The sequence below is a fragment of the Saccopteryx leptura genome, chromosome 2, assembly GCF_036850995.1.
Source record: "Saccopteryx leptura isolate mSacLep1 chromosome 2, mSacLep1_pri_phased_curated, whole genome shotgun sequence".
Classification (NCBI taxonomy): Eukaryota; Metazoa; Chordata; class Mammalia; order Chiroptera; family Emballonuridae; genus Saccopteryx; species Saccopteryx leptura.
The window spans coordinates 145,591,219-145,616,622 of record NC_089504.1 but is presented as its reverse complement, the minus strand read 5'-3'; the positions used below and the strand labels follow the sequence as shown (position 1 = coordinate 145,616,622).

The 25,404-nt window shown below is 38.2% G+C and overlaps 1 protein-coding gene across 5 annotated transcripts in view; it reads right to left on the bottom strand.

Moving 5' to 3' along the window:
* Positions 1 to 25,404, bottom strand: part of TMEM117 (transmembrane protein 117) — a 512,620-nt gene that overhangs the window by 200,202 nt on the left and 287,014 nt on the right. For 4 of the 5 annotated variants that reach the window (XM_066369004.1, XM_066369006.1, XM_066369005.1 and 1 more), the window contains one exon: positions 24,174 to 24,273. The exons of the other annotated variant lie outside the window; for it this stretch is intronic. In XM_066369004.1, coding sequence (XP_066225101.1) covers positions 24,174 to 24,273 — 100 coding nt within the window. The remainder of the gene's footprint in view (positions 1 to 24,173; positions 24,274 to 25,404) is intronic. 5 annotated transcript variants of the gene reach the window in all.

Below are 25,404 nucleotides of genomic sequence, written 5' to 3'. Positions count from 1 at the left end.
GCCATGATATGTGGATGTCCTCGGTTCAATTCCCAGTCAGAGCACAGAGGAGGAGCAACCATATGCTTTTCCACCCCTCCCTCCACCCCACTTCTGCAGCCATGACTCAATTGATTCAAGTGAGTTTGCCCCTGGCGCTGAGGATGGCTCCCGTGGCCTCTGCCTCAGACACTAAAAATAGCTTAGTTGCTGAGAAAAGGAGCAACGCCCCAGATGAGCCTCATAGCGAGCCTACCGGGTGGATCCCAGGTGGGGCACATGTGGGAGTCTGTCTCTCTGCCTCTCCCGTTCTCATTTAACAAAAAAAAAAGGTAAATTTTATAATATTTATATTTCATTACAATAAAACATTTTAAGCTCATATTTTTGGTTCAAAAATTCTAACAGGTAATCTTTATGAAGAAAATAGCACGAAAAATTTTAAAAACTTCATGCACAACATGCATGATTATTTAAAACAGTACAACACTAGAAAGAGCCTGAATGCTAACAGTGAAAGAATGGCCACTTGAACTAGGTTATGATCACACATAATCATGATATAGTCATTGAAAAGATTTTAATAATGAGTAAGTGCTTGTGTTATTATGCTAAGTGATGTAATTTGGAATATAACATTAACATGCAATAGTAATAATGTATGGAGACATACAATTTTAAAAGAACATGAGTGTTAACCATGGCTTTCTCAAGGTGGTCAGCATATGAGTGATTTTTGTTCTTTTTTGTTATTTTCCATGACTTCAATAACAACCACAAACTTCTTGTACAAATATAATGTTTTGGGGGAAAACTGTCCCAGCAATAGGTTCTCCAAGGCAGCCATCAATCCTGCAGATACAGAGTATTTCTACCTGGCCTAACTAAATGTAGGAACTTAGGAAATAAAAGGACAATTTGGAACTTTCAAGAGGAGAGGAAATAATTTTTCTTTTAGTTCTGGCTGTGCTAGGTACTGAGTTACACACAAGTATTTTACATAGTGTGACCTGTATTTTGTAACTCAAACCTGAGCTCTGCTATGTGTACACATCATTTTCTTTACTCTTCTGGGGAAGAAGCTAAGACTCAGGAGGGCTACGACTTGCTCCCCGTTGGAAGTGGCAGAGCTGAAACCAGAACTCCGATTGTCTGATTTCAGAGTGTATTTTTTATTTCTTACATTATTGATCTCCATTAGTATTGAAGGAAGAGTGTGCCTAGGCATCTGAAAAATTGTATTAGTCTCTGGGCCAGGGGATTTAATATAAGACAGAGCTGCATTATGGTATAAAATAAATTTAATCTCTAGTACAATAAAGCACTTTTTATAGCATATAATTTCAGATAAAAATACTTTAGGTGCTACCCTATTGTATGGAGCTCAAACTTCTAAGAAACTCAAGTAGAAGAAAGATATAAAAATCCTCCAAGAGATGTAGCAATCTCTGTAAGAAGAGTGCTCCTTCAATAAATATTTATTAAGCGACTACAGTGGGCTAGATATGATACCAGTGTGGAAACAATTTACAGGCTTTAAATTTTGACAGTCTGGTTATATTTGATTTCTATATTGGATAAAAAGCTTTAGACATTCAGAAGGGGAGGCTGATTTCAGAGAGAGTACTGGGAGAATTCTGTGCTGACATTGCTCTTCTGATCTTCAGTCAATAAGGAAAATTTTGCAGAACGCTTAAATTTGTGTGAACGTAAGAATCTGACTACAGCGCTAATATAATCTTTTAATTACAAGACTGGTAGCAGCATAACCACTGAAGTAGGAAAGCATGCTTATTTTAGAAAATTTGATTTGTTCACTTGGAAACAGACGAGTCTTGTGTAATTCACCTCCACAAAGACCATGAACTTGCCAAACTGCAAGCATTTCCAGAGCCATAGGCTGGCTCTCCCCCAAGACTGTTCTTATTAAGGAGATTAAAGTTGACATTGGTATATCGGGTTCAAACACAATGTGAAACTTCATTTGTTCCCACAAAAATTCCTAGTAATAACCCCAAAATGTTCATTTTTTATAGATTTACCGGTATTTGTTTGTTTTACTTAATTGAAGGTGTTATAATCATATGGTTAAAATATACCATCCAGAGCATAGTTAAGTGATTCTCAGAGTATATTCAGGACCTCTCTGCTCATACCTTCTGCTTCATTTGCCTTCTCTACCAAGACCAAGGTTCTAGCCCCCTAATTTAGAAATCCTCTAGTTATGTTCCAGAGCTTCAGGAATCTTCCTAGTTTGTTTCTTCTATTTCAAACCTCTTATTCCATATTTCCAGCCTGTTTTCTTTGACCAGGGTTTTTGCCCCAGCCCTCAGAGTGGTTTGGCTCTATATCTTTAGTTTATCTTTCAACCCCACGGTGCTGTCTCTTAGGTCTCTCTCATTCCACTGTACGTCCATTCATCTCAGGACCACTGGGGATGCAGAAGGCATTGTGCCCAATCCCCCCCAGCACCTTCCTCATGCCCCAAGGATCACTGGGAGCCGTTTCAATTAACTTGAGAGCCCTCTCATCTGGAAAGGAAGAAAACAAGAATTTGTTCCAATGTATGGCTCAATGTTAAATAAAAACAAGTAAAATACTTGAGAAAAAATTGACTTTGCATATTAAAATGAGTGCCTTCAATATTTCTAAATGCTATTACAAGATTAGCTGTTTGTCCTAAAACATAACAAAGTAATCTGGATGCTATACAGAATGTTACCTTTCAGAACTCCCATTTCTGAACACTGCCTAATCAATGGCAATCCAGTAACACTATTAAAATTTGTACATGATGCTCACCATTTCATTTGGGGAGGAGTCAGTGAAATATTTTATTCAATCATCATTTTTGCTTAAGTAAAATGAGGCCAGATTTTCTGTTTTCACTTCGAATTCTATAAATCCTTACAAATAAACCTGGTGACTATCCAAAATCATTATAGTGCTTTCAGCGATGTCACATATTTACCTATTCTTGCTTCTAAGGCAAAGATAAGAATTTACTTACTGATTCTTTTATCCTATTGAAACTTCAAGAGAAAGATCATTTCAGGAATGGAAATTTAGCGAAAGATCGAAATGTAGATTGAGAAATGTAGAGCTCATCATAAAAAAATGATTTTAGAGCACTTTTACGCTCTCTATGTCCCTAAATGTTATGTCATGGAATCCTCTTGAGGACAGAAGTTATTAAGAAGGTATGAGAAGCTTGGTGAGCAATTTAAAAATGATATACTCAGTGCTGAAGAACTTTTATTTCTTAAATGTGGCTGGTCTAGACTTCTGTTAAAACACAAACATAGATTTGCTAAATTGTTCTCTTTCTTTCAAAAAAGAATATGTAAGCTTTTTAGTAAGCCATCTTTAAAGTTTTCCAGCTGATGTTTTCAAATGGCAAAGCCTTCTTTAAGACTCTCCAAATACATGTAAGTGCGCCAGAAGACAGGGCCAACGCTGGCCAGGAGAGGTCTTTGGTCCATGGGCTAGTGTTGCAGGAATTACCCATACACATTTATTTGATGCTGCTGACCAGTTAAAATATACTAAACATCAGCAAAGATTTTTCTAGGCTACAAAATTCACTTGGAAGAAGCTGGTTAATATTTGACTTAAAAATTAATTTTTAAAGTTTTCATTCACTTTATTTAAACTAAAACAAAAAATAAAACAAATAAACAAAAAACAATTTAACCATTTTTCTTACCCTGCTACCTGCTGCCTCTGGGAGTTCTCTATGAGCTTTTTTTTTTTTCCACTCTTCATATAAGAGAAATCATATGGTATTTGTCTTTCTCTTCCCAATTTATATCACTAGCATAATGCTCTCGAGGTCTATATATGTCATCTGTCACAAATGGCAAGATTTCATTCTTTTTGCAACTAATATTCCACTGTGTAACTAGATATCACAACATCTTTTATCCATTCATCCACTGATGGACACTTAGGTTGTTTTCATTTCTTGACTATTATAAGTAATGCTGCAATAAACATGAGGTTGCATATATCTTTTTGAATTACAGCAGATCCTCAAATAACATTGTTCCATTCAATGTTGTCTCATTATAATGTTAATGGAAAAAAGAAATTGATTCCTGGCTGGGGCCACTGTCAGTGTGGAATTTGCACATTCTCTCCACGTCTGTGTGGGTTTTCTCTGGGTGATCCAGTTTCTTCCAATATCCCAAAGATGTGCATGTGAGGTAAACTGGCATTTCTAAACTGTCCCAGTGTGAGTAAGGTGTCAGTCTGAATGCACCCTGCTCAGCAGAGGCATCCTGTCCAGGGTGGGTTCCTGCCTTGTGTCCGGAGCTGCTGAGGTAGGTTTCCAGCCATCCTCAACTCTGAACTGGAATAAGCAGGTTGGAAAAGTATTCTTACTTACTTTAATTGGTATTTTTAAAATGTATGTGTAGCTCACATTTATTTCAATGTTCAATGTAAGTGTTCTAGGTCTTTATTTAGAAGTTTGGTGGTATTTTCATGACCAGAAATATGCCACAGGAGCTTAACTTTTGTTTATATCAAGTAGCCTATGACAAAATTGATTTTGCAATCTGTCATTTGCTTAAAGCTGCAATTTCAAAGAACTCTTCAACATTAAGCTAAGGATTTACTGTAGTGTTTTCATTTCTTCAAATATCCACCATTCTAACAGGTGTGAGGTGATAGCTCATTATAGTTTTGATTTGCATTTTCTTGATAATTACTGATGTTCAGCAAAAATAAGTAACTTTGAGGAAGGCAAGTTATGTAATAACCATGCAGAAGGTCACACAACTAAATGCACAGTAGTCTAGTTTTATAAAATGACAGCAAGATGACATCAGAGACATTTTCAGGGGCCACTGCATGTATTCATGTAATCTGAGATCTACATAACCTCATTCATGTATTCTTCCCTTTACTGTTAATGCAACAGTAAAAAGATACATCTAGCAAGAAGAGAGAAGAAAAGGAGAAGATAGATCAGCAACCTGTTAAAACAGTGAGGTTTTGACAACATAAGCTTCTGGACCAGGCTAGCCCATGCAGTCCGTTAACTGATATGCATTAGGTCAGATCATGAGGAGCTAACAGACAGGTTGAGCGACAAATGAGGACACTTTTTATCAGAAAAAATCAGAGATTTTTTGATCAACACCATTTAGCTCTGGGGGAGGAGGAAAAATACATCCAGGGGCAGGGTGCCCATTACCACACCTGGAGAGAACTCAGATTGCTTCATTCAGAGGAATCTTAAGGGAGCAGAGAGAGCAAGACCAAGAAGTAGCATCCACCCCAAACTTCACTGCTCACAAAAATTAGGGGGCCAGGGAATGTGCAGATACTCTACGCTGTTGTATAGTGCATTTTCACCAATGAGATAAAAGTTGGTTTTGCATCTCATCTGCATAATTGAACTTTCTTTGACTTGTCATTTGCTTTTCTGATATTCTTGTCTAATAAAAAAAATCAAATGTTTCTTTTTTTTTTTTTTTTCATTTTTCTGAAGCTGGAAACAGGGAGAGACAGTCAGACAGACTCCCGCATGCGCCCGACCGGGATCCACCCGGCACGCCCACCATGGGGCCACGCTTTGCCCACCAGGGGGCGATGCTCTGCCCATCCTGGGCGTCGCCATGTTGCGACCAGAGCCACTCTAGCGCCTGAGGCAGAGGCCACAGAGCCATCCCCAGCGCCTGGGCCATCTTTGCTCCAATGGAGCCTTGGCTGCGGAAGGGGAAGAGAGAGACAGAGAGGAAAGCGCGGCGGAGGGGTGGAGAAGCAAATGGGCGCTTCTCCTGTGTGCCCTGGCCGGGAATCGAACCCGGGTCCTCCGCACGCTAGGCCGACGCTCTACCGCTGAGCCAACCGGCCAGGGCAAATGTTTCTTTTTTTATCGCTTCATATTCATTTTGAAATATCTCCTAATTTTGGTGAGAAGTATATAAAGGCCTAAAGAAGGTCAGTATGTCAACTTGTTGTAGAAGTGAATGGGCAGTTGAAGGCCAGAGTGGACCACAAATGCTTGTCCACACACAGTGGTTCTCTTCTATGTCTCTGACTAGTCATCCTCAGTTTTATTTTTAGTTATTTTTATGTATAGTTCTTTAGAATGACCATGTTCTCTGTAGCCCCACTACAGCATCGTCCACTTCTTATTCTTTAAGCTCACCCTGGTGCTTTCAAGCAATAGGCAAATTCTAATGATTCCCAAATGACCATCTAGAACCAAAATGAATTTCTTTATCCAGTTGCTGACTATATTCTTCTGCCCTGATGTTCCATAGGAACATGATGGCCTCACACCAGCATGTATAGCTGACTTCACCACTTAATTCTCAGCTTCCTTAATTACGAGTCTTGGTGATCAGGATCTAACACATCATCTGGGATAACTAGGCATTCAATAAAAATTAATAAATGCATTAATATACCATAACCATAAATCAGTAAGAATAGGGAATAAATATAACAAAACAACAAACTGAATAATGAAAACAAAATGATACTACAGTAATAACAATAGCTAGCATGTAATAAGTGCTAAGAATTTTCCCAGTACTCGGCCTGCATTAACTCATTTAATCTTTATCCTTATTGAATGTTAGCTACAAAGCACTGCACCAGTTTATGTCTACACACATATGCATTTAGAAATGAGGGTATATACAATTCTATTAGTGTAATTCACAGACCCCTAAAAAGTGGACATTATTCTTATTTTTCTTTTAAGGAGATGGAAGCGATCTAAAGGATACAGATATAGACATCAGCTCACTTTACTAATATGGAAACTAAGGCCTAGGACATATTACTAAGTAACAGGATTGAGATTTGAACCCAGCTCTACACAAATTCAACAATCTTTCCACTGTAAATAAAAATGGTTAACTTAGCTGTATCATTTTTACCTATTAAGATAGAAACATACGCAATAAATTTCATATACATTTTCATCAAAATGTAATTAGTTGCAAACTTGCAGTGATTAAGTTGCATATACGTTAAATACTGACTGTGGAAAAGTCTGTTTTTGGTGTCAAATGAGTGAGGTATTATTTACTATCCACAATAATCCCATTTCCCAATGCTCATGAACCTCTTGATTATAATCACTTAATAATTGTGTAATATTTGGCACACAATACTCCGTTCCTTCAGATGGAAAATGGAAATAGTAATAAATATACCCAATACATTTAAATAAATCAATAGGTTTTAAAAATTTAGAAGAGACTGTGGCACCTGGGCTTTACAAATTTTATGTTACTGTGATTACTATCGCAGCTACAGTAATTTTTTTCAAATCACCAGTATGAATCAGGGCACTGACAGAGTAATTTCTTCCACAGTCTAATGAAATTCAATTCTATTCAATAGTCCTATTCCTGAAAAATTATGTACAATTCAAATTTTTAATAAAATAAATAGCATTCTTTCTTAAAACAAATTTCACTGATGGATTACTTTGCATTGTAACCAACCCTTTCCTTTTAACATTTATTATTTAAAATAAAATTTTAGAAGGTAAGGTAAAAGTGGATTTCTGTATATTAAATATATTTCTAATATCTAATATATATAATAAAAACCTAGATTTTTATATATTAACTTCTCTGTATGTAAATATATAAATATGTATGTATTTACATAAGTATGTAGAAAAAGTCACTTAATACACAAGCAAAGTAATTTAAACACTCAGTAAAATGACACCACTGATTTGGTGATTTAAGAGTTAAGGCTGCTTACAAATGTGTGAGCCTTACTCCAGGGAGTGGCTTGGATATGTATATACATTCTCAGTATTTATCTTTATCCTTGGAACACCTTCAGGAAATGTCATGTTATTTTCAGGTTAGTGGTGGGGTCCTGCTAATTAACAATCTGCCACTTCTCTCTGTCTTCCTTTGGCCAGGGTTTTTGTGCTTTCATCTGTCCTCTGATTTGAAACTAAGAACCTGGGCGGAAATGAGCATTACCCTAAATTGCCTACATTTGTTTCTGCGCCTCCTCAGTCATTTCCACATCAGCACTTTGCTTCTCACCAGGCATCTGCTAGCTCGGGTTCTTTTTCTGAGTTACTTTTAGTCTCTCATGAACTATATCAGTTAACTTCATTCTGTTGATGATGTCAACAGAGTTACAAAGTAATTAATAATACTCTTGTCAGCATTTTCACATTTAATGCTATTGTAAGGGAGGAATGAGAAATATCCTTATATATATTTTAGGGTCTCAAATGCTAATCCATAGGCATGCAAAAATTATATGCCTCACAGTTTGACACCAAATCTTGTGATTATCTGGCTGTACTTTATACTCATGAATTTCAAGCATGAATGGGCAAAGCCTTCATTAAAAATTATGGACCCACAGTTCAGGGGAAAAAATGCTAACATCAAAAGTGAGGCTGGCATTTGGTAAGCAGAGCTCTGCAATTGTGTCAGCCTGATTAACCATTCACACCTTTGCATTCACGTTAGAAAATTAAACCATCTGCAGTTTTTGCTTTTGCTTTTTTTAAGGTTTTTAAGGAGTAACTAATGTGCTTGAACATTGCTGGCTGTTGTTCCTCAAAGTAAAGTGAACAAGAGTCGAGTCCAACAAGCTGGCAAATAATGTATCTCAAAGGGAAGGAAGGGAAGACGGCAGGGATTTAAGGCAGTGACAGAGCATCTGAAGAGAAACCAACAACCATTTGAAGCACTCCAGGTAAGCAGCCTTCCGCATAGCATGGCTGCACTATCTGGAGATAAACAATGATTGCCTCTCGCTGCGCCACTGCTGAGATATTGCTCCAGGACCTATACAGTTTCCTCCAATTCTCTCTCCATTAATTATTTTTCATTTACCTCCCCCCCCCAGTCCTAATCATCCCAATTATCGCAGAATTTCCCTGCTGATTCCTCCTCTCACCCATGCGAGCCCCCAGTCACTTAGGCTATTGCCATCTTTTATGACGCAACCCTTGTTCCCTCTGGCCACCTTTCGTCTTCACGTGCACATTAGCTACAAGCTGTCAGCCAGCTGTACCACAGCAACACTGCCAAAGAGCAGGGTGGACACTGACAACTACTGAGAACATGGTCAATAATTGTGTAGAGTCCATGTGAATTGACTTTTTCAGGCCTTGCTAATTTTTTTTAAACTTCCCAAATGCAACTTAATTTTTACAATGACATTTCTAAAGTTTATTATTTGCAATCTGTACTAAAACGCCCTATACCCAACATCTAACACCCAACAATATATAATTATTAATATTTTTAAGATGCTGTGGTAACCAAAAATTTATTTAAATGTGAATAAAAGAACTCAGATTTCCTTAAAAATCTTCTTTTAACTGGAAAGAATACCAATATAATTTTATGTGGAGTCTTGTCAAGTGCATTCAAGAAATGTCAAACTATATTTTTAGCCATGGAGTTTGCTTAATCTCATAAGACTCTATCTCACCTTTATGTTGACAAATGAACAGGACTGAAATATCAGGGATCTGAGCTGCTGTCAAGATTCACTTTTCATCAAAAGTTGTTGTTCTTGTGTGGCTGTTTGCTCAAAACTTCTGAATTAAAATCTACACTTACCAGCGAATTCTGCTGGGTTTGCTACTGAATTCCTTTGTTGTCATACCTTAATTGACTCCACGCTTTACTTTTATAGACAAGTCAATGAACAGTTGTGGAATCATAACACAGCGGGAGAATCAGATGAGCAGTGCCTGATAGTGGCAATGACTAGGAAAATGTCATCTTTACTCATCTGCTTCCCAAGTTTGCTCTTGACTGGCATGTTTGGCCCAAACTCCCTTGCCTTCATGTTTTTCTACATATAATCCATTTTAGAAAATAGAAAATTAGTATTTTAACAAAACTTTCAACTTGAACGCTACTAAAATAAGCAGTACTAAAAGTATATGACAAGAAAATTACTTAATTGAGTGTGTTATTTTTGTCTCTAATACCGGTAGAGGAACTCTAATACTATTTGGAACTCAGAGCCTATCAGCAGGAAAAATTATAAGACCAAGATTTTGGTGGTTAAAAGTTCAAATTCTCTACTTCGTGTCAAGGTTACATTTTAAAATTCAGCATTTTTCTGAAGTGAGATGCGGGGAGGCAGAGATACAGACTCCTGCATGTGCCTGACCGGGATCCACCTGGCAAGCCCACCAGGGGGCGATGCTCTGCCCATCTGGGGTGTTGCTCTGTTGCAACAGGAGCTGAGCCATTCTAGCGCCTGAGGTGAGGCCCGGGAGCCATCCTCAGTGCCCGGCCAACTTTGCTCCAATGGAGCCTTGGCTAAGAGAGAAGAAGAGAGAGAAAGAAAGAAAGGAGAGGGGGAAGGGTGGAGAAGCAGATGGGCGCTTCTCCTGTGTGCCCTGGCCGGGAATCAAACCAAGGACTTCCACATGCCAGGCCGACACTCTACCACTGAGCCTACCAGCAAGGACCTAAAATTCAACATTTTTAAACACTACTATTTAGTCTCTTATTTTGGTAAATAGGAACCACGGTTTATCCACTCAAATTTGTCTTATCATCTTTTGAAAGCATACATGAGATATAAGTATTCCTTAAAGAATATAAACTTTACATTGTGAATTTTCAGCACTAAACATAACATATAATTCAGATCTTACTTCCTATAAGCAGTGGAAATTCTGGCAAATGACATAGCACTAACATCAGGTATATTTATTCGTAGAGTGACCTACTTAAAACAACTCATTTTATTAAAAAAAAACAACAAAAAAACCTGACTTAAATAGTTCCCTATAAAAAATAGTGAATATACAATTTTGGTATTAGCTCATGTTTTGCTGAGCTGTAGAAATGGCAGCATAGAGAAAATAAAAAGATATAAAAATTAGTGAAAAGTCTTTATTAAGAAAATGCAAATTGTGAACTATATTTTAAGATGTTCTCATTTGTAAAATACTGTAATTTTTTTAATTAAGTAACAGTGTTAACAGTAATAATTCCACACATTTTATCTTTTCTCTCACAGCAGTCTGCAGCCATATTTTCTGAGTAATAATTACTAAAAGTAAGCCACCCTCTGGGTGAATGGCAATAATACTCACTAACATTAAATGAGAGGTAAAGAATGAAATTAAAGCACATGGAGCACTGGGGACGTAGGTCACTTACTGGTGGGAGGGTGACTCGGAAGGAAGTTTATGTAGATGACACTGTATTAGAATAGGCAAAATTATAGCATGCTTATTTTCTGTATTATGAACTTGAAAAAGGCGGGGGTTGGGATGCCTGCCCTGATATCTACAGAGGCAAACTTCTTGAATAATTTGAGCCAAAGCCTGGGCATAGGGATATTGGTCAGCTCTTCAGCAAGGCTGGTGGAGTGTATCAGAAGCAAGTCATTAAGTTGCTCTACAAAAAGCCAGAATCAAGTTCTAGACTTAGAGCTAGGCAGATTTATTGACTGTTCGCTTTCATTGCCCTGTGGCAACGTGAAGGCCTTTGGGTGCTGCCACTCAGTGAGTAAGCCAGCCCAGCTCCCATCCGCCGTGGCCAGCATGGCTGCTTCTCTGTCGTACAGTCTCTCAGAACCAAAATATTTCTCCCCTTGATTTCCTTTCAGCTTACTATCAGATGGTTCTGACCTCAGCATATGTCAAAACATTTCCATGCCAACTCCCCGGAATCACCTTATAGAAATGGTCCCAAGCATGTCTTCACATTAGAATCTCTGGGAACCTTTTAAACATTCTAACACCCGTGCTACAATCCAGACAAATTAAATCATTGTCTCTGGAGTGGGACATAGGCATCTGACACCTCTGAACCTTCCCAGGTAATTCCAATGTCAGGACAAATTTGGGAACCACACCACCTTACGGAACTCAGGTAAAAAGTAAGTGGGCAAACCAACTAAACAATAAGCTTGGTTCATTGTTTCTATATGGAAACTGCCTAAAAACTTTACAAATTCTGACACTTTAATATTTGTATTTGTTGAAGTTTTCACAGCGACTATTCATTCAGTGCCCATCCATACACCATTTCCTCATGATTAAGCAAATCTAGTCAGTAAGTCAACAGACGCAGCCTGCGCGTCAGGGCTCTCTGCACCCATGCTGATGGTGGCTAACCTGACCACACCACGAGCTTTTCGTTCACACTTCAGAAAGTGTTATTATGAACATGTGTTTTTGCCCACTTCAGCCTTAACTGTTCAGGAGGATCGAGTGCCAAGAGGTACAAGAACTCCGGTGGTTTTTATCAGCTGTGATTAGAGTGCAGGGAGTTCTTATCTCCCCTGCTTCTTAGTGTTTGTCACAAAACCGGGGGAAGCAACCCTTAGACAGGGTAAGTTTAAGAGTGTGACAGGGATGTTTCAGAGCGCCCCTTGCCCACATTCACTCCTCACACTGATCTTTCAACATTCACATCACGTCGGTTTCCAGCTTAATTCCCCCGGTTCATAAAACACAAAATATATGATCAGTGGGCAGAATTTGTGCTAAAGTCATTCCCTACTTGACATTCTTGGTATTTCTGCACTAAACTGAATTTTGATGCCTCTTTGTAGGGGATATGTTCTCTGTTTCAACACAGCTCCCTCGGCCCCCCATTCACAGCCTTTTATCTCACACCAGATGTTTCACAGTTTTACGAGATTGCCCTGGCCCACAGGGCATTTGAATATGCAACTCCAGTATTTATTATTTATGCAAGTTTAACACAAAAAGCCACTGTTATTCATTAAAACCTCACCACAAATTGATGACTGAGGATATTGAAAGAAGGTTGAGAAGATACGTACAGACCAAAAGATGTTACAGGACAACATTGTAAAGGGCTGGCTGGGGAAGGCCCTTAACAAGATGTCTTTAATAAGAAAAAGTTAACTGTGCATGCAGTGATACTAGAATTCCATTTTTGCCATATGTAATATGTTCTAATGTTTACTACCTCACACATTTTCTATTATTCTGTAGACACTCAGTATATATTAAGTAAATTATTCATTATTTTTAATTAATAAAAGAGCGAGACCCTCAGAAAAGTCTAAGACTACTAAAGGTCTAACTTTGCAGCATCAAAGTTTGGTAAATATTCAAACTTGATGCAATTTATTTGATGATTTTTTCACATAAGAGTATTTGTGAAAATAGTCGTTTAAATAAAGGCAAATGATACCTGAGAAAACATTTGGGCTAAAATATTAATTAAAATAAATTTGTACAATACCCATTTAGTAGAATACACCCTGAGATTTAACAGGTCCTTTGAAACTAGAGAACTCATTTTCTCAAAAGTAGTGTAGTCTATAGGTATAGTCATGGGTCAGCAATTTCAAAAAGACACCAATGGCCCTACCTTAAAGACATAAAGGACTGAGAAAGGAAAATACCAGGTATCAAGCATAATTTTTGGCTTGTTTTTCTAAATGTTCATATAGTCAAAGTAAAGCATTTGTAAAAAAGAAAAAACATTTTCTTTAATACACATAGATATGGTATTTTATACTTTGGGAAAAATGGATTTTAAAATCATCTTTGAAAGGACTTTTTATATTTCCACAATGTAGTAAAGCCAATTTGTTGGTAAAATTTTTTCAATAATTATGTCATTTTAATTAACTTAATCCTTTGTTGTAGTCAGAAAAATCATATAATAAAATATATATGGCCCTGGCCGTTTGGCTCAGCGGTAGAGCGTCGGCCTGGCGTGTGGGGGACCCGGGTTCGATTCCCGGCCAGGGCACATAGGAGAAGCGCCCATTTGCTTCTCCACCCCCACCCCCTCCTTCCTCTCTGTCTCTCTCTTCCCCTCCCGCAGCCAAGGCTCCATTGGAGCAAAGATGGCCCGGGCGCTGGGGATGGCTCCTTGGCCTCTGCCCCAGGTGCTAGAGTGGCTCTGGTCGCAGCAGAGAGACGCCCCGGAGGGGCAGAGCATCGCCCCCTGGTGGGCAGAGCGTTGCCCCTGGTGGGCATGCAGGGTGGATCCCGGTTGGGCGCATGTGGGAGTCTGTCTGACTGTCTCTCCCCGTTTCCAGCTTCGGAAAAATACAAAAAAAAAAAAATATATATATATATATGTAATAATCTATAAGGTCAACATATAAATAAATATTTATTCAATGAAGGAATGAGTTTAGATATTAAGCATTTTGTTAGGCAGAAAACTGATTCATTTTGCTAATTTCTTATTGAGGCAAAATATAATTACACTTAGATTTATCAAGAATCTTCTACTGATTCTGTCACCCTAGTTGAAATTGAAAACGCCAAATAGAAATTGGGATAATTATAACAGAAGTCAAGGAAAAAAGTACTCAGACCTTGAAAACCATTTATTTTCTCCAATAGCTACAGGTTCACAGTACCTTTTATGATGTATTTTAAAATCTTTATGAGAGGTGCTATTCTTTCCAATGAAAATAGATGGCTTCTCTCCAGGCTTCCTGTTTTATCTAGAGCACTTGGTTAATTTAGACATTACTTCTCAAATACCTTCTTAGTAGTCAAGAACAACTTGAAACTTTTAAGTTTGCACATGTGGTGTTCTAACTTTCTATAAACCCTGTTCTATAGCATTAAAGAAACTACTGAGGTGGACCTAATCTTCTGTTGTATTTGATACCTTTGGAAATTTCAAAAGTATTGATCTGATATTATCCTTAATTAGTAACAATTATTATTTTCTGCTTAGTTGACTTGTTTCCTTGTGCAATATCATGTTCACAACACTAGTTAAGATGTTTCATTGAGCAACTTGGTATACTAATGAAGGATAATGGAGCCAGGCCCAGGTGTGGAATAAACCTCAATATATTTTGCCAGCCAGGGCACATGGATGTTCTTTATTTCCCAGATGGCATTCAGACATGTGTGAACAGAGAAGAACATATGCCAAACATGATTTTACGTAACCATGCATTATTATTTCCTCTGTTCAATCAAATAATTCAGTCTCTTGAAACATATTATAATAGCTTTTATTAAGCAAGAACAACAAAAAACATAAGTACCAGGCACTTCATTGCTATAATTTTTTTGATGTTTATAGAACATTTAACTACAAATTCGACATACACTGTGAATATAAAAATTCTCTGGTTCTAAGTATCCTTGGGGCAAACAGCTGCGAAAGGACAGCAACTCATATGAACAGAACAGAGCTCAGTAGTCTGGAGTTACAGTCTCCCTTAATTATAGTATAATACAAAGGCATCCTTTCACTTCTTTCCCAGATACAAGGTGCTTTTAACCACCTAAATTTATTTGTCAGAAGGGAATAGAAATAAATAGATAAGTTTTCTAAAGTTTAAATATACTAGTTTGTCTGAGATGTGATGGACTCAATAATACCTGCAAAAGCAGGCACTCCCCTCCTCGCAGCTAATGACAACATTCAACAAATTTTATTGACATGCTGGTGGAAAAACAAGTACCCAGCCAACTTCTCTGTCTATAGTCCATGTCTTTTTAAGATCTATGGTTTAATATTCCCAAGAAATGATTTAGCTTAACAGAATATTATAGTAGTTGAAAGCACTAAAAACTTTAGGAAGTAATTGAAAACTTACACACACACACACACACACACACACACACACACACACACTAATGCTGGGCCCACAGAAAACAGCACTAAATAAAGGTTTAAAAGTGTTTAAGAGGAATATCTACTTGTAAAATTACTGCAAAAAGAAGCATATAATTTCTTTTTTGAGGTTCTAATCTAAGCTGATATTAACAATCAGCACTCATTTCATTTTATTATTGGCTTTCAGAAGAAAAAAAATATATCAATGTATCCTGGTTTTTATTTAAGCTACCTCTAGCAAATGATAGATAAATGGTACTTTGAAAAGTATGAAACATTGTTAGGAAAATTATAAAGAATGGGTGGACAAAAAGGATACGTTCTTTGAGTAAATATAAACCAAGTAATAGAAATAGTGTATAATGAAATTAAAAGATGCTGAGCCCTGGCTGGTTGGCTCAGCGGTAGAGCGTCGGCCTAGCGTGCAGAGGACCCGGGTTCGATTCCCGGCCAGGGCACACAGGAGAAACGCCCATTTGCTTCTCCACCCCTCCGCCACGCTTTCCTCTCTGTCTCTCTCTTCCCCTCCCGCAGCCAAGGCTCCATTGGAGCAAAGATGGCCTGGGCGCTGGGGATGGCTCTGTGGCCTCTGCTTCAGGCGCTAGAGTGGCTCTGGTGGCAACATGGCGACGCCCAGGATGGGCAAAGCATCGCCCCCTGGTGGGCAGAGCGTTGCCCCATGGTGGGCAGAGCGTTGCGCCATGGTGGGCATGCCGGGTGGATCCCGGTCGGGCGCATGCGGGAGTCTGTCTGACTGTCTCTCCCTGTTTCCAGCTTCAGAAAAATGAAAAAAAAATTATAAGAAAAAAAAAAAGATGCTGAAACTGAGTTGGGAATGGAAAAGATAAAAAAATGAGCCTCCCCTGCCTCTGCTGAGAATGTCTTTCCCTAAGATATGTTCTTAGTGTCTTTCACATCTTAATGTAGTTCAACCCACTTTCCTAGATACCTTTCTTACTCTTAGAATAATATATTCCATACATTTTTAATAAATGAATATAAATTACATATAATACACCTATACCATACAGAATTTCTGATAGATATTGAACTAAGGCAGTTGTAAGCAGAGCCAAAATATCTTATTGTATTCTTAAATATACTTGTGCTATACTAAAATCTATTTTACTCAGAAATCTTTTTTAATTTCACATGTTATGTTACTGTTTTACAAATCCAAAGGTCCTGAAAATTAAGACTTGATCACCATTTGTGATGCTATCTAAAAACAGGAAATTGGCCTCTCTTGTCTTATTAATTTTTTAGTGAAAAATTATTATTTTGAAGAACATGAAACACATTGATAAAATATTTATAGAGATGTTAAAATATTTATACATGTGAAAGCAAAATCCCCGCATTTGGTTCTATATTTTCTATAGAATAAAAAGGTAATGTAAAAAATAATGCCTCTATTATGCTCTTTGAGTTAATCAAATGACCAGATGAACTGGCAATGATTTTTGGCCATTATGGATGCCATTAATTCTATGTCTCAGGTTTTGTCTGTGTGGGAGCCAATGCTGGTGCCCAACCGGGATTCTCTTCACTTGCTGGTGTTCTCTATTCTCCAGGAACATGATACCAGCCCGGTGGATCAGGCCATGGGCAGACTTTACCTGGAGCCATATGACCACATCTCTGCTTGCCTCCTTCCCCTCTTCTCTCCTGCTTTACTCATCCCCTTACTAGTTTCTTGGAGAGCACTTCCTCAATAAATCATGAGTCCCCAAACCTGAGACATGCTCTTTTTCTATGGAATCTCACTTAACATAAAATCTTACTGAAAGAGAGTCTATAACCTAATTAAGTTCTTGATCCAGTTTCTCATTCACTGTAGAAAATAATGAAATGGAACTACAAATCTACCAAACATGGAGTTAACTAATCATGGAGTAGACTGAAGTCATAAACTAGCTCTAATGAACAGGCTGATGAAGAAAGCAAAAGAGAAAAACTCAGAGTAATGTTGGGCTCTGGAGTCCAGACCCAGCGGTTAAATGTCTGATGTGTGCCCTTCCATTTATCTTCACACTCATTCAGTGGGTTTGCCAACTCTGATCCTTCCTTCCCTGCTTCGCAGTTTAAATTCCTTTCTATTAGGAAGTTCAGTAAAGTCATTATTGCTACTTTATTTTGGATACAAATCAATTTAATTATGCCTTTTATTCTGTCATTTAAAAATATCAGTGGAGGAGAAATAATTAGAAAACTGGCATTGATCATAATACAAATTGTCAAGCTCAATTCTAGAAAGAATAATAAGCTAGATACCATGTCGGTTACATTCCAGGTTATTGTTCATTGACAAACAGCATTTGAGAGCAGTCCACAAACTAGTGCCATGTATAACAGAAAAATTTGAACTAAATAAACTAATACTAATTGGTAAAATAAAAGTAACAAAAAGAACCACACCCCTTCCTTAGTAAGTGTGCAATAAGCATGGAACAATAGAAAAAAAACTTACCTAATTTTAGGTTAGCATGTATACATAATTACAAAATTTGTTTTATATTTCAGCTAGAAGGAATAATTTATTCTCAAACACTGCAGAAGTATTTCCTTCCTCTGTTCTGTTCTAGATGTGTTAATAAATACTAACCCAGAAAGAGTATAAATTATCCCCAGGTACACAGCATTCTTTTTTTTTTTTCTTTCTTATTTTTTTGTATTTTTCTGAAGCTGGAAACGGGGACAGACAGTCAGACAGACTCCCTCATGCGCCCGACTGGGATCCACCCGGCACGCCCACCAGGGGACGACGCTCTGCCCCTCCGGGGCGTCGCTCTGTTGCGACCAGAGCCACTCTAGCACCTGGGGCAGAGGCCAAGAAGCCATCCCCAGCGCCCGGGCCATCTTTGCTCCAATGGAGCCCTGGCTGCGGGAGGGGAAGAGAGAGACAGAGAGGAAGGAGAGGGGGAGGGGTGGAGAAGCAGATGGGCGCTTCTCCTGTGTGCCCTGGCCAGGAATCAAACCCAGGACTTCTGCACACCAGGCCGACGCTCTACCACTGAGCCAACCGGCCAGGGCTACACAGCATTCTTAATTCTGCCTGCCTCCATCTACCAAAGTTTAACTAATTTCCATCTTACACAGAAACAACTGTCTGCTCCCGTGGCTGAAGGGGTACATCTCAGCCTACCTTCCTTTTGTCCTCTAAGCCAAGAACAGAACTTATGCCACTGACAGCAACATTGACCATTCAAGGAACTCTAGTAGGATCTGAGAAACTCAACCTTTGTTTGGCCAAAGAATGCCTTTTATACTCAAATGGTTACACCTCCATTCTCGGAGAATTCCCTCCACTGAAGACTGTTTATGAGCATGTGTCCTTCTGGTTACGGAAACAAGCTCAGCAGAAGCAAGTGCATAGCCTTTGGGGTGGAGGCAGAGCAGGGAAGGAAGATGGGAAGAATTGTTATCTATATATCCTGAACAACGCAGCTGTCCTCCCCATCACCGTTTTAGTATGTGCCATATTCATTTTAGAACACGAAGTCACAAAACAGAATGAGGAAAAAGGAAATGGAAGTTAAAGCGTATGTGCTCTCATGATCTACCTACTCTTTCAGGAACTATTTCCTGGGTACTTACTGCATGCCTGGTACTATGTTGTATGCTAGGAATATAACTGTGAACATAACTGGCACTGTAATTCCCCTCAAAGCATTTATAGCCACTTGATCTATGGAGACACAGTGGACAGAGTGAGCTGGAACCCAGAGGTCACTGGTTCGAAACCCTGGGCTAGCCTGGTCAAGGCACATACAAGAAGAAACTACTACAAGTTGATGCTTCCCGCTCCTCCCCTGCCTGTCTCTCTTTCCTCTTCTCTCTCTATAATCAACAAATAAAATCTTTTTAAAAAGCATTTATAGTCAACCAAGGAGGAGTTTCCAACCTTCTTAAATAGTCTTTTGAAACAAAATTAATAGCATTATAAATATGAATTATAAAATCTCTTTGAAGAAATAAAAAAAATATGAAAAATAAAAAGGCAAAATTTGTCACTCAAATATTTAAGACAAGGTATAACATTTACACGTAAAGCAAAGGCAGTTAAAATAGAATGGTAAAATAATTTTATAATTTTAAAGACTATTGTTCTAAAATCATATTCCTGATATAGCTTTAATAGAGAGAAATAATTAAGCAAATTTAAAAGTTTTATTCCTTGTTATAATCTGGCTACAAAGGCTATGTTTTACCCACTTAAAGGCATTTCCTCATGAAGGTACTGACTAAGCTTATCTGGCTCTAATGGAACTATGAGTTTCAAGAAGAAAAACAAAGTCTATTAAAATCGCATACAATTTAACAAGCAAATGGTGGCTATAAAAACTTGAAATAAAGGAAAGTCAATTGGCAAACAACCAACTTGTTCTGTGTGTGTATGAATAGCTTCATGGTGGCAGTGGCACACTTATATACAAAAGTCCACAGACAACCCTGGGAGAACTATGTCAAGGCCAAACAAGGCTCTATGATGAAAGAAGCTCAGTGATGATTTTAGTGTTTACTGTGAGAACTGTTTTCTTTAGTCATGGCTCAACTTCACCTGATTCGTACCCTGCCCTGCATGCCCCCTCTCCCAACCATGAACCCAGAGTCTGATGTTTCTGTCACTATCATAGCTGTAAGAGAAAAGCTCTGAAGCAGGAAGAGGAAGGGGATGGGAAAAGGGATGGTTAGGGCTACATAAACAGGAAGTGATTTTCCCTGGTGGTAATAAACGAGGAGCTCTCATGATGTCCTCAGAATCCCCTGCCACCTGAGACCCGACCGTAGGCTGTGTGACCTTTGTCTTGTGAAGGAGGGGTGGGAACACGGGAGCAATGTGCTGTGGGACCGACCAGCCCCACTCAGCTCCTTGCTCCATGGCACAGAGCATGGGCAGATTTGTGGATATGTGGCAATGGGGTCGCATGAGACATCCCATGTTTCTGATTCATGCATACCTTCATGACAGCTCTTCTCTGCACCCTCCAACATAAAGGGCCAGCTCAGTGATAAATTACACCAGGTGTCATTTTATGTGTTTTGGGTTTATTTTTAATTTCTTGATTTAGAGAGGGAGAGAAACACACACACATACACACATACACAGGGTGGGGGGGACCTTGACTGATTAGCCACTTCTTTCTGCACTCATTTGTTGATTCTTGAATGTGTGCTGACCGGAGATAGAACCTAAAACCTTGAGGTACCAAGACAGCGCTTTAACCAACTGAGCTACCTGGCTGGGGCCTATGTATTTCTTTTTATACTAATTATTCTTAAAAATCTATTTCACAAAGATTAGGAACTTTAACCCTGACTGACATATCGTTGTCCTCTGCATGAGGAGCACCGCAGAGCCAGGAAAAGCCAGGACTGCCTAGGGAATGGAACCCAAAGCCTGACGCTCAGTTGAGAGGGCCGAAGAGGTTTGCCAGATTGGTTGGCACACCGCTGCCTGGTGTATCGTATCAGTCCCTGTGTACCTTTTAAAGCCACAGGAAAGCTATGAATTATGTCTGGAAAAGAAAAATCCTCTATTTCAGAAATACATTAAAAAGCACACATTTATTAGAAATGTAAACAGTTACTTGCTCCTCCATGGCAATCACTTTCATCATTGATATTCATTTCACAATGAGAATTCTGTAGACAAATGAAGGTCAAAGCTACCCTAAGCTCCTCTCATGAGGAAAACTATTCTTTTTAAAATGTTATCAATGCACACATAGGTAGACAGACATATAAATATTTATACAGAAACTTACTGCCTAGTCAGTGAACAGAAATGGAAACAAAACTGATGTGTTCTGGGAACCCTCCCTGTGTGACTGTACTTGCAAATCAGGAGAGCACTGTGCTTCTTTTGTCATCCCTGTCCCTGTGTCTAATCCGTAAAGGTCAATATTTCATATAACATAAGCAGAAAGGGACTTTGGATTCTTCTCAGTTTAGAGAAAGGAAGATGAGAGGCCCTAGAAGGTTAAGTGACTCAAGATCATATTGCTGAGTTAAACCTAAAACATAATTTCCTTGACTCTCAATCCAGTCCTACTTCTGTAGTATTGGCAGTACAGCTCAGAGTGGTCATCTCTGGGATAGGGAGAGGTAAAAAGTTATCAGATTAGCTAGTAGAAATAGAAGGCATTAAATAATAAATTTAGAAGAAACTATGAAGGTTAACCAGAACTTAGAGAAAAAAAAAAAGACCACAGGCTGAACTATGAAAATATTTACATTTTCCTCAAGTAAGGCAGAAAAGTGCATAGTTATAAATCCAACCAAGAACAGTTAAGGTCGTTGGGCAAAGCTGCACCATGCATGTGCCTCCCCAGGCTTCTCTAAGAGTTGTATGACACCTTATGGTTCAAAAGAAAAAAGTCGCCTGACCTGTGGTCGCACAGTGGATAAAGTGTCAACCTGGAAACGCTGAGGTCGCCGGTTTGAAACCCTGGGCTTGCCTGGTCAAGGCACATACGGGAGTTCATGCTTCCTGCTCCTCCCCCCTTCTCTCTCTCTCTCTCTCTCTCTCTCTCTCTCTCTCTCCCTCCCCTCTATAATGAATAAATAAAATCTTAAAAAAAAGAAAAAAGTCTAAATAAAAACTATAACTGGTAAATAGAGGCAGAGTCATATATGACCTAGGAGACATTATCTTAAAGGAAAGTCAGAGTAGGAGCAAGATGGAATAGGGTCACAAACAAATAACAACGTCATCACAGGAAAGAAAATGATTTATGTATTAAATAGCTGACTTTTGCCTGCAAATTGCAAAGCAAACTCTGAGGTCTTAATGGTCTGTGGCTTCTCTCCTGACTTTTCTCAGGGTCAGTGTCAGACAGAAGTCAAGAGGCAATGGACCATATTGTCTTAGTCTATTCTAGCATTGGCAGTTGGAAGGAAACTCCAGCTCTGAACCCCAGGCCTTGGATAAGAAGCAATGCTCACACTCCAGAGGATCCAGAGCAGGGTCAGGAGGCTGAGGCAGCCTGAGGCTTGGGTCCCTGACCCAGCCTTGCCATCACTTCAACGCACTGGGCCCAGCCAAGGGCAGGAGGCCCCGAAGCATGAATGACAATGATAAAGCTCTAAGCCTACATTCCACTTCAGCATTTTAAGTCTTGGCCACATATTTAATGTTTACAGAAAACCTGTAATACTGAAAAGGAAGTATTAATTAAACCCTTTCAAGAAATGTGCACCCTGAGGCTCAGAGAATTGTGTATTCCTGTGGAAGGTCAAAACCACTGGTAGTGAGGTCAGAGAATCCACCTTTCTGAATTCTGATCTAATTCTCCACTTTAGTAAGCAGACTGACTATAACAGCATGGAGTCAAAACCCACAAATAAAGCAGAAAGTTTTCAAAAGGCATCACCTCAAGTTTCACAGAAAGTATATATTCTAAGTTCCTTTTAAATAATTATTTCCAATGGAAATAAAAATTTTTGTCATGAGGCAGCCTGGTCTCAATAGCTGGTATATTCTGATTGTTACTTCTAGAGAGTGCAAATAAAATAAATCACTTTACAAATTTAGATTTTAAAGTTAATGGAATGGGATGCATCTGGTCATTTGCTCTGTTAACATTCTATGACTGAACAAAGGTGGGAAGAAGCTCAAAAACAGTCTCTACAAACCCTTTTATGGTTGCTTGATACTCCTGCAAGATGATCACAATAGTAGCACTTAACATATCACTGCTTCTTTTCCCTGAAAAACTTCTTGAGAAGAAGCAAAACTATCAACAAAATGGCAGTGATGGTTCTGACAATCTACCTGTGGTCTCTAGAACACATCTGTCCATGCCAAGTCTTATTTAGGTTGGGTATCATCATTCCTTTGGTAGGTTTCCTTTTCAAATGAGTACATGAATAAAGCTAATTAGGATTAACTGCACTTACAAAAGGTGTTAATAAATGTTAAAATATCCCATTCTTATGAGAATTATGCTCTTTGCACTCCAAGATTTTCTTATAAACTTCTAAGTCCTAGAGCCTTTTAGATACCTACTATATTAAATTAACCCAAAGGTTAATAAACAGAAGCTACTTTCTTGACAGATAAGCTCAGCATGAGATATCATTTGACTATTTGTTGCAGACTTATAATAATAAAAACTGATGATAAATAAAAGGGATCAAATATATAACTCTCAGAACTTTTAGTTACCATTAAGTTAGGTTCAATGAGGAAACAATACATAAAACTATTTTAGAAGTTCTTCAAGAGTGTTTAATATGGTTTTTTGAGACAGGTTAGAAAACATTCCTTACCTGAAAATTGTACGCGTCTTAAAAACAACAACAACAACAAATTTTTACAAAATTATTAAGGACTTCCTAGGGAATAATTTTCTATTAATTCCATGAATTTGTATATCTCTCTCTCTGTGTGTGTGCACGTGTGCACATTTCAAGGGACAGCCATCAGTATTACCATTGTATTTTTTTCCTAAGGTAAACAGATAGTATATATACTCTCTGGATTTTTCTATATTCATGAATTTGTCCCACTCGAAATAGAGGTAACTATTTTGCTCTAAACCATCAAAAGCGGTGTCTATCCAACATTTTAAACAGGTCTTCTATCTGATATGTGAAATGAGTGAAGTTAAAATTTCTTACCATCCAAGCTGTGACAAAGTCCCCCATCCAGGTCCCTACTGCAGCTAATTTCATGAAACTTTCATTTCGGATGCCCATATAGTCTGTAATGATATATGCTCTGTGGAAACAAACACACAAGACATTGTCCAGACTCAGAGAGCCATACAGTCAAAGCTTCCTGGTTCAGCAACACGCAAAGGGACTTTTCCCCCTTTCAATATACGTTCCTGCTTTGTCTTACCTACACACTTAGAAATCTGAAAGGCTAGGAAGAGCTCAGAGGGTGTCTGGGTCAGTTCCAATTAGACCTGGTGACTATACCAATTACCATGTGCATTCCATTTTGAGCTGCAAGACTGACAACAGCTTTTGGAAAATCAAACAGAAATACTCAGCAAGGGCATCACTTCATGCTCACTCGAGCATGAAGAGAGCAGAAACAATTCCTGAATTAGAGGAACTTGAAAGGAAAGAGAAGAGCTCACTTTCCTTCAGTTCTGTCAAGTCAGAACTATTGAAGAGGTGCAGGACTGAGGCTGTAGCTATAATATACTACCTAAAAAATGTTCAGAATAATGTCAAGATTTGGGAAAATCTTCTACATAATGAAGAAAATTTGATTCAAATATATTTATTTTAAATTATTACTTAAATAACAATAACCAGAAGATTTAATTTCATCGTCCTTTTGTTTAACTAATTCTTATCTTCTTGCCATAACACCAATTCATATTCTTCACAGCTCAAAGAGAGATTCAAAGATACAACTGATCACTAAATAACAAATAATAAGACCATTCTTACTATTGACTAAGTATTACATTTCCATTTTCTCATTTGATAGTCAAGAAAATCCTAAGTATTATTTTCCCCATTTTTCTATTTCTCAGAAAACTGAGACTCAGAGGGATCACTTAACTTGCCTAATCAACATCACATAATTAATGAATGATAGTTAGGATCTACCTATGTATGTATGTATCTATCTATTTATTATCCATCTCTGTAACTAAGTTTTTCCACTCATATTTTTTTTTAAATTTGTTCTTTTCTTATATGATAATACCTGTACAACTTAGAGTACTAGTTGAACTTGATTCTTCTTATATTAACTTTAAAACAACATAAAGAATGATATATTTGTTATTTATCTACTAAATGTATGAAGAAGCACATTTTTGAAGTCACTGAGAGATAAACCATCTCCAGTCCAGTTATTTATTTCCTGGGGTTATTTCAGATAGTTTTG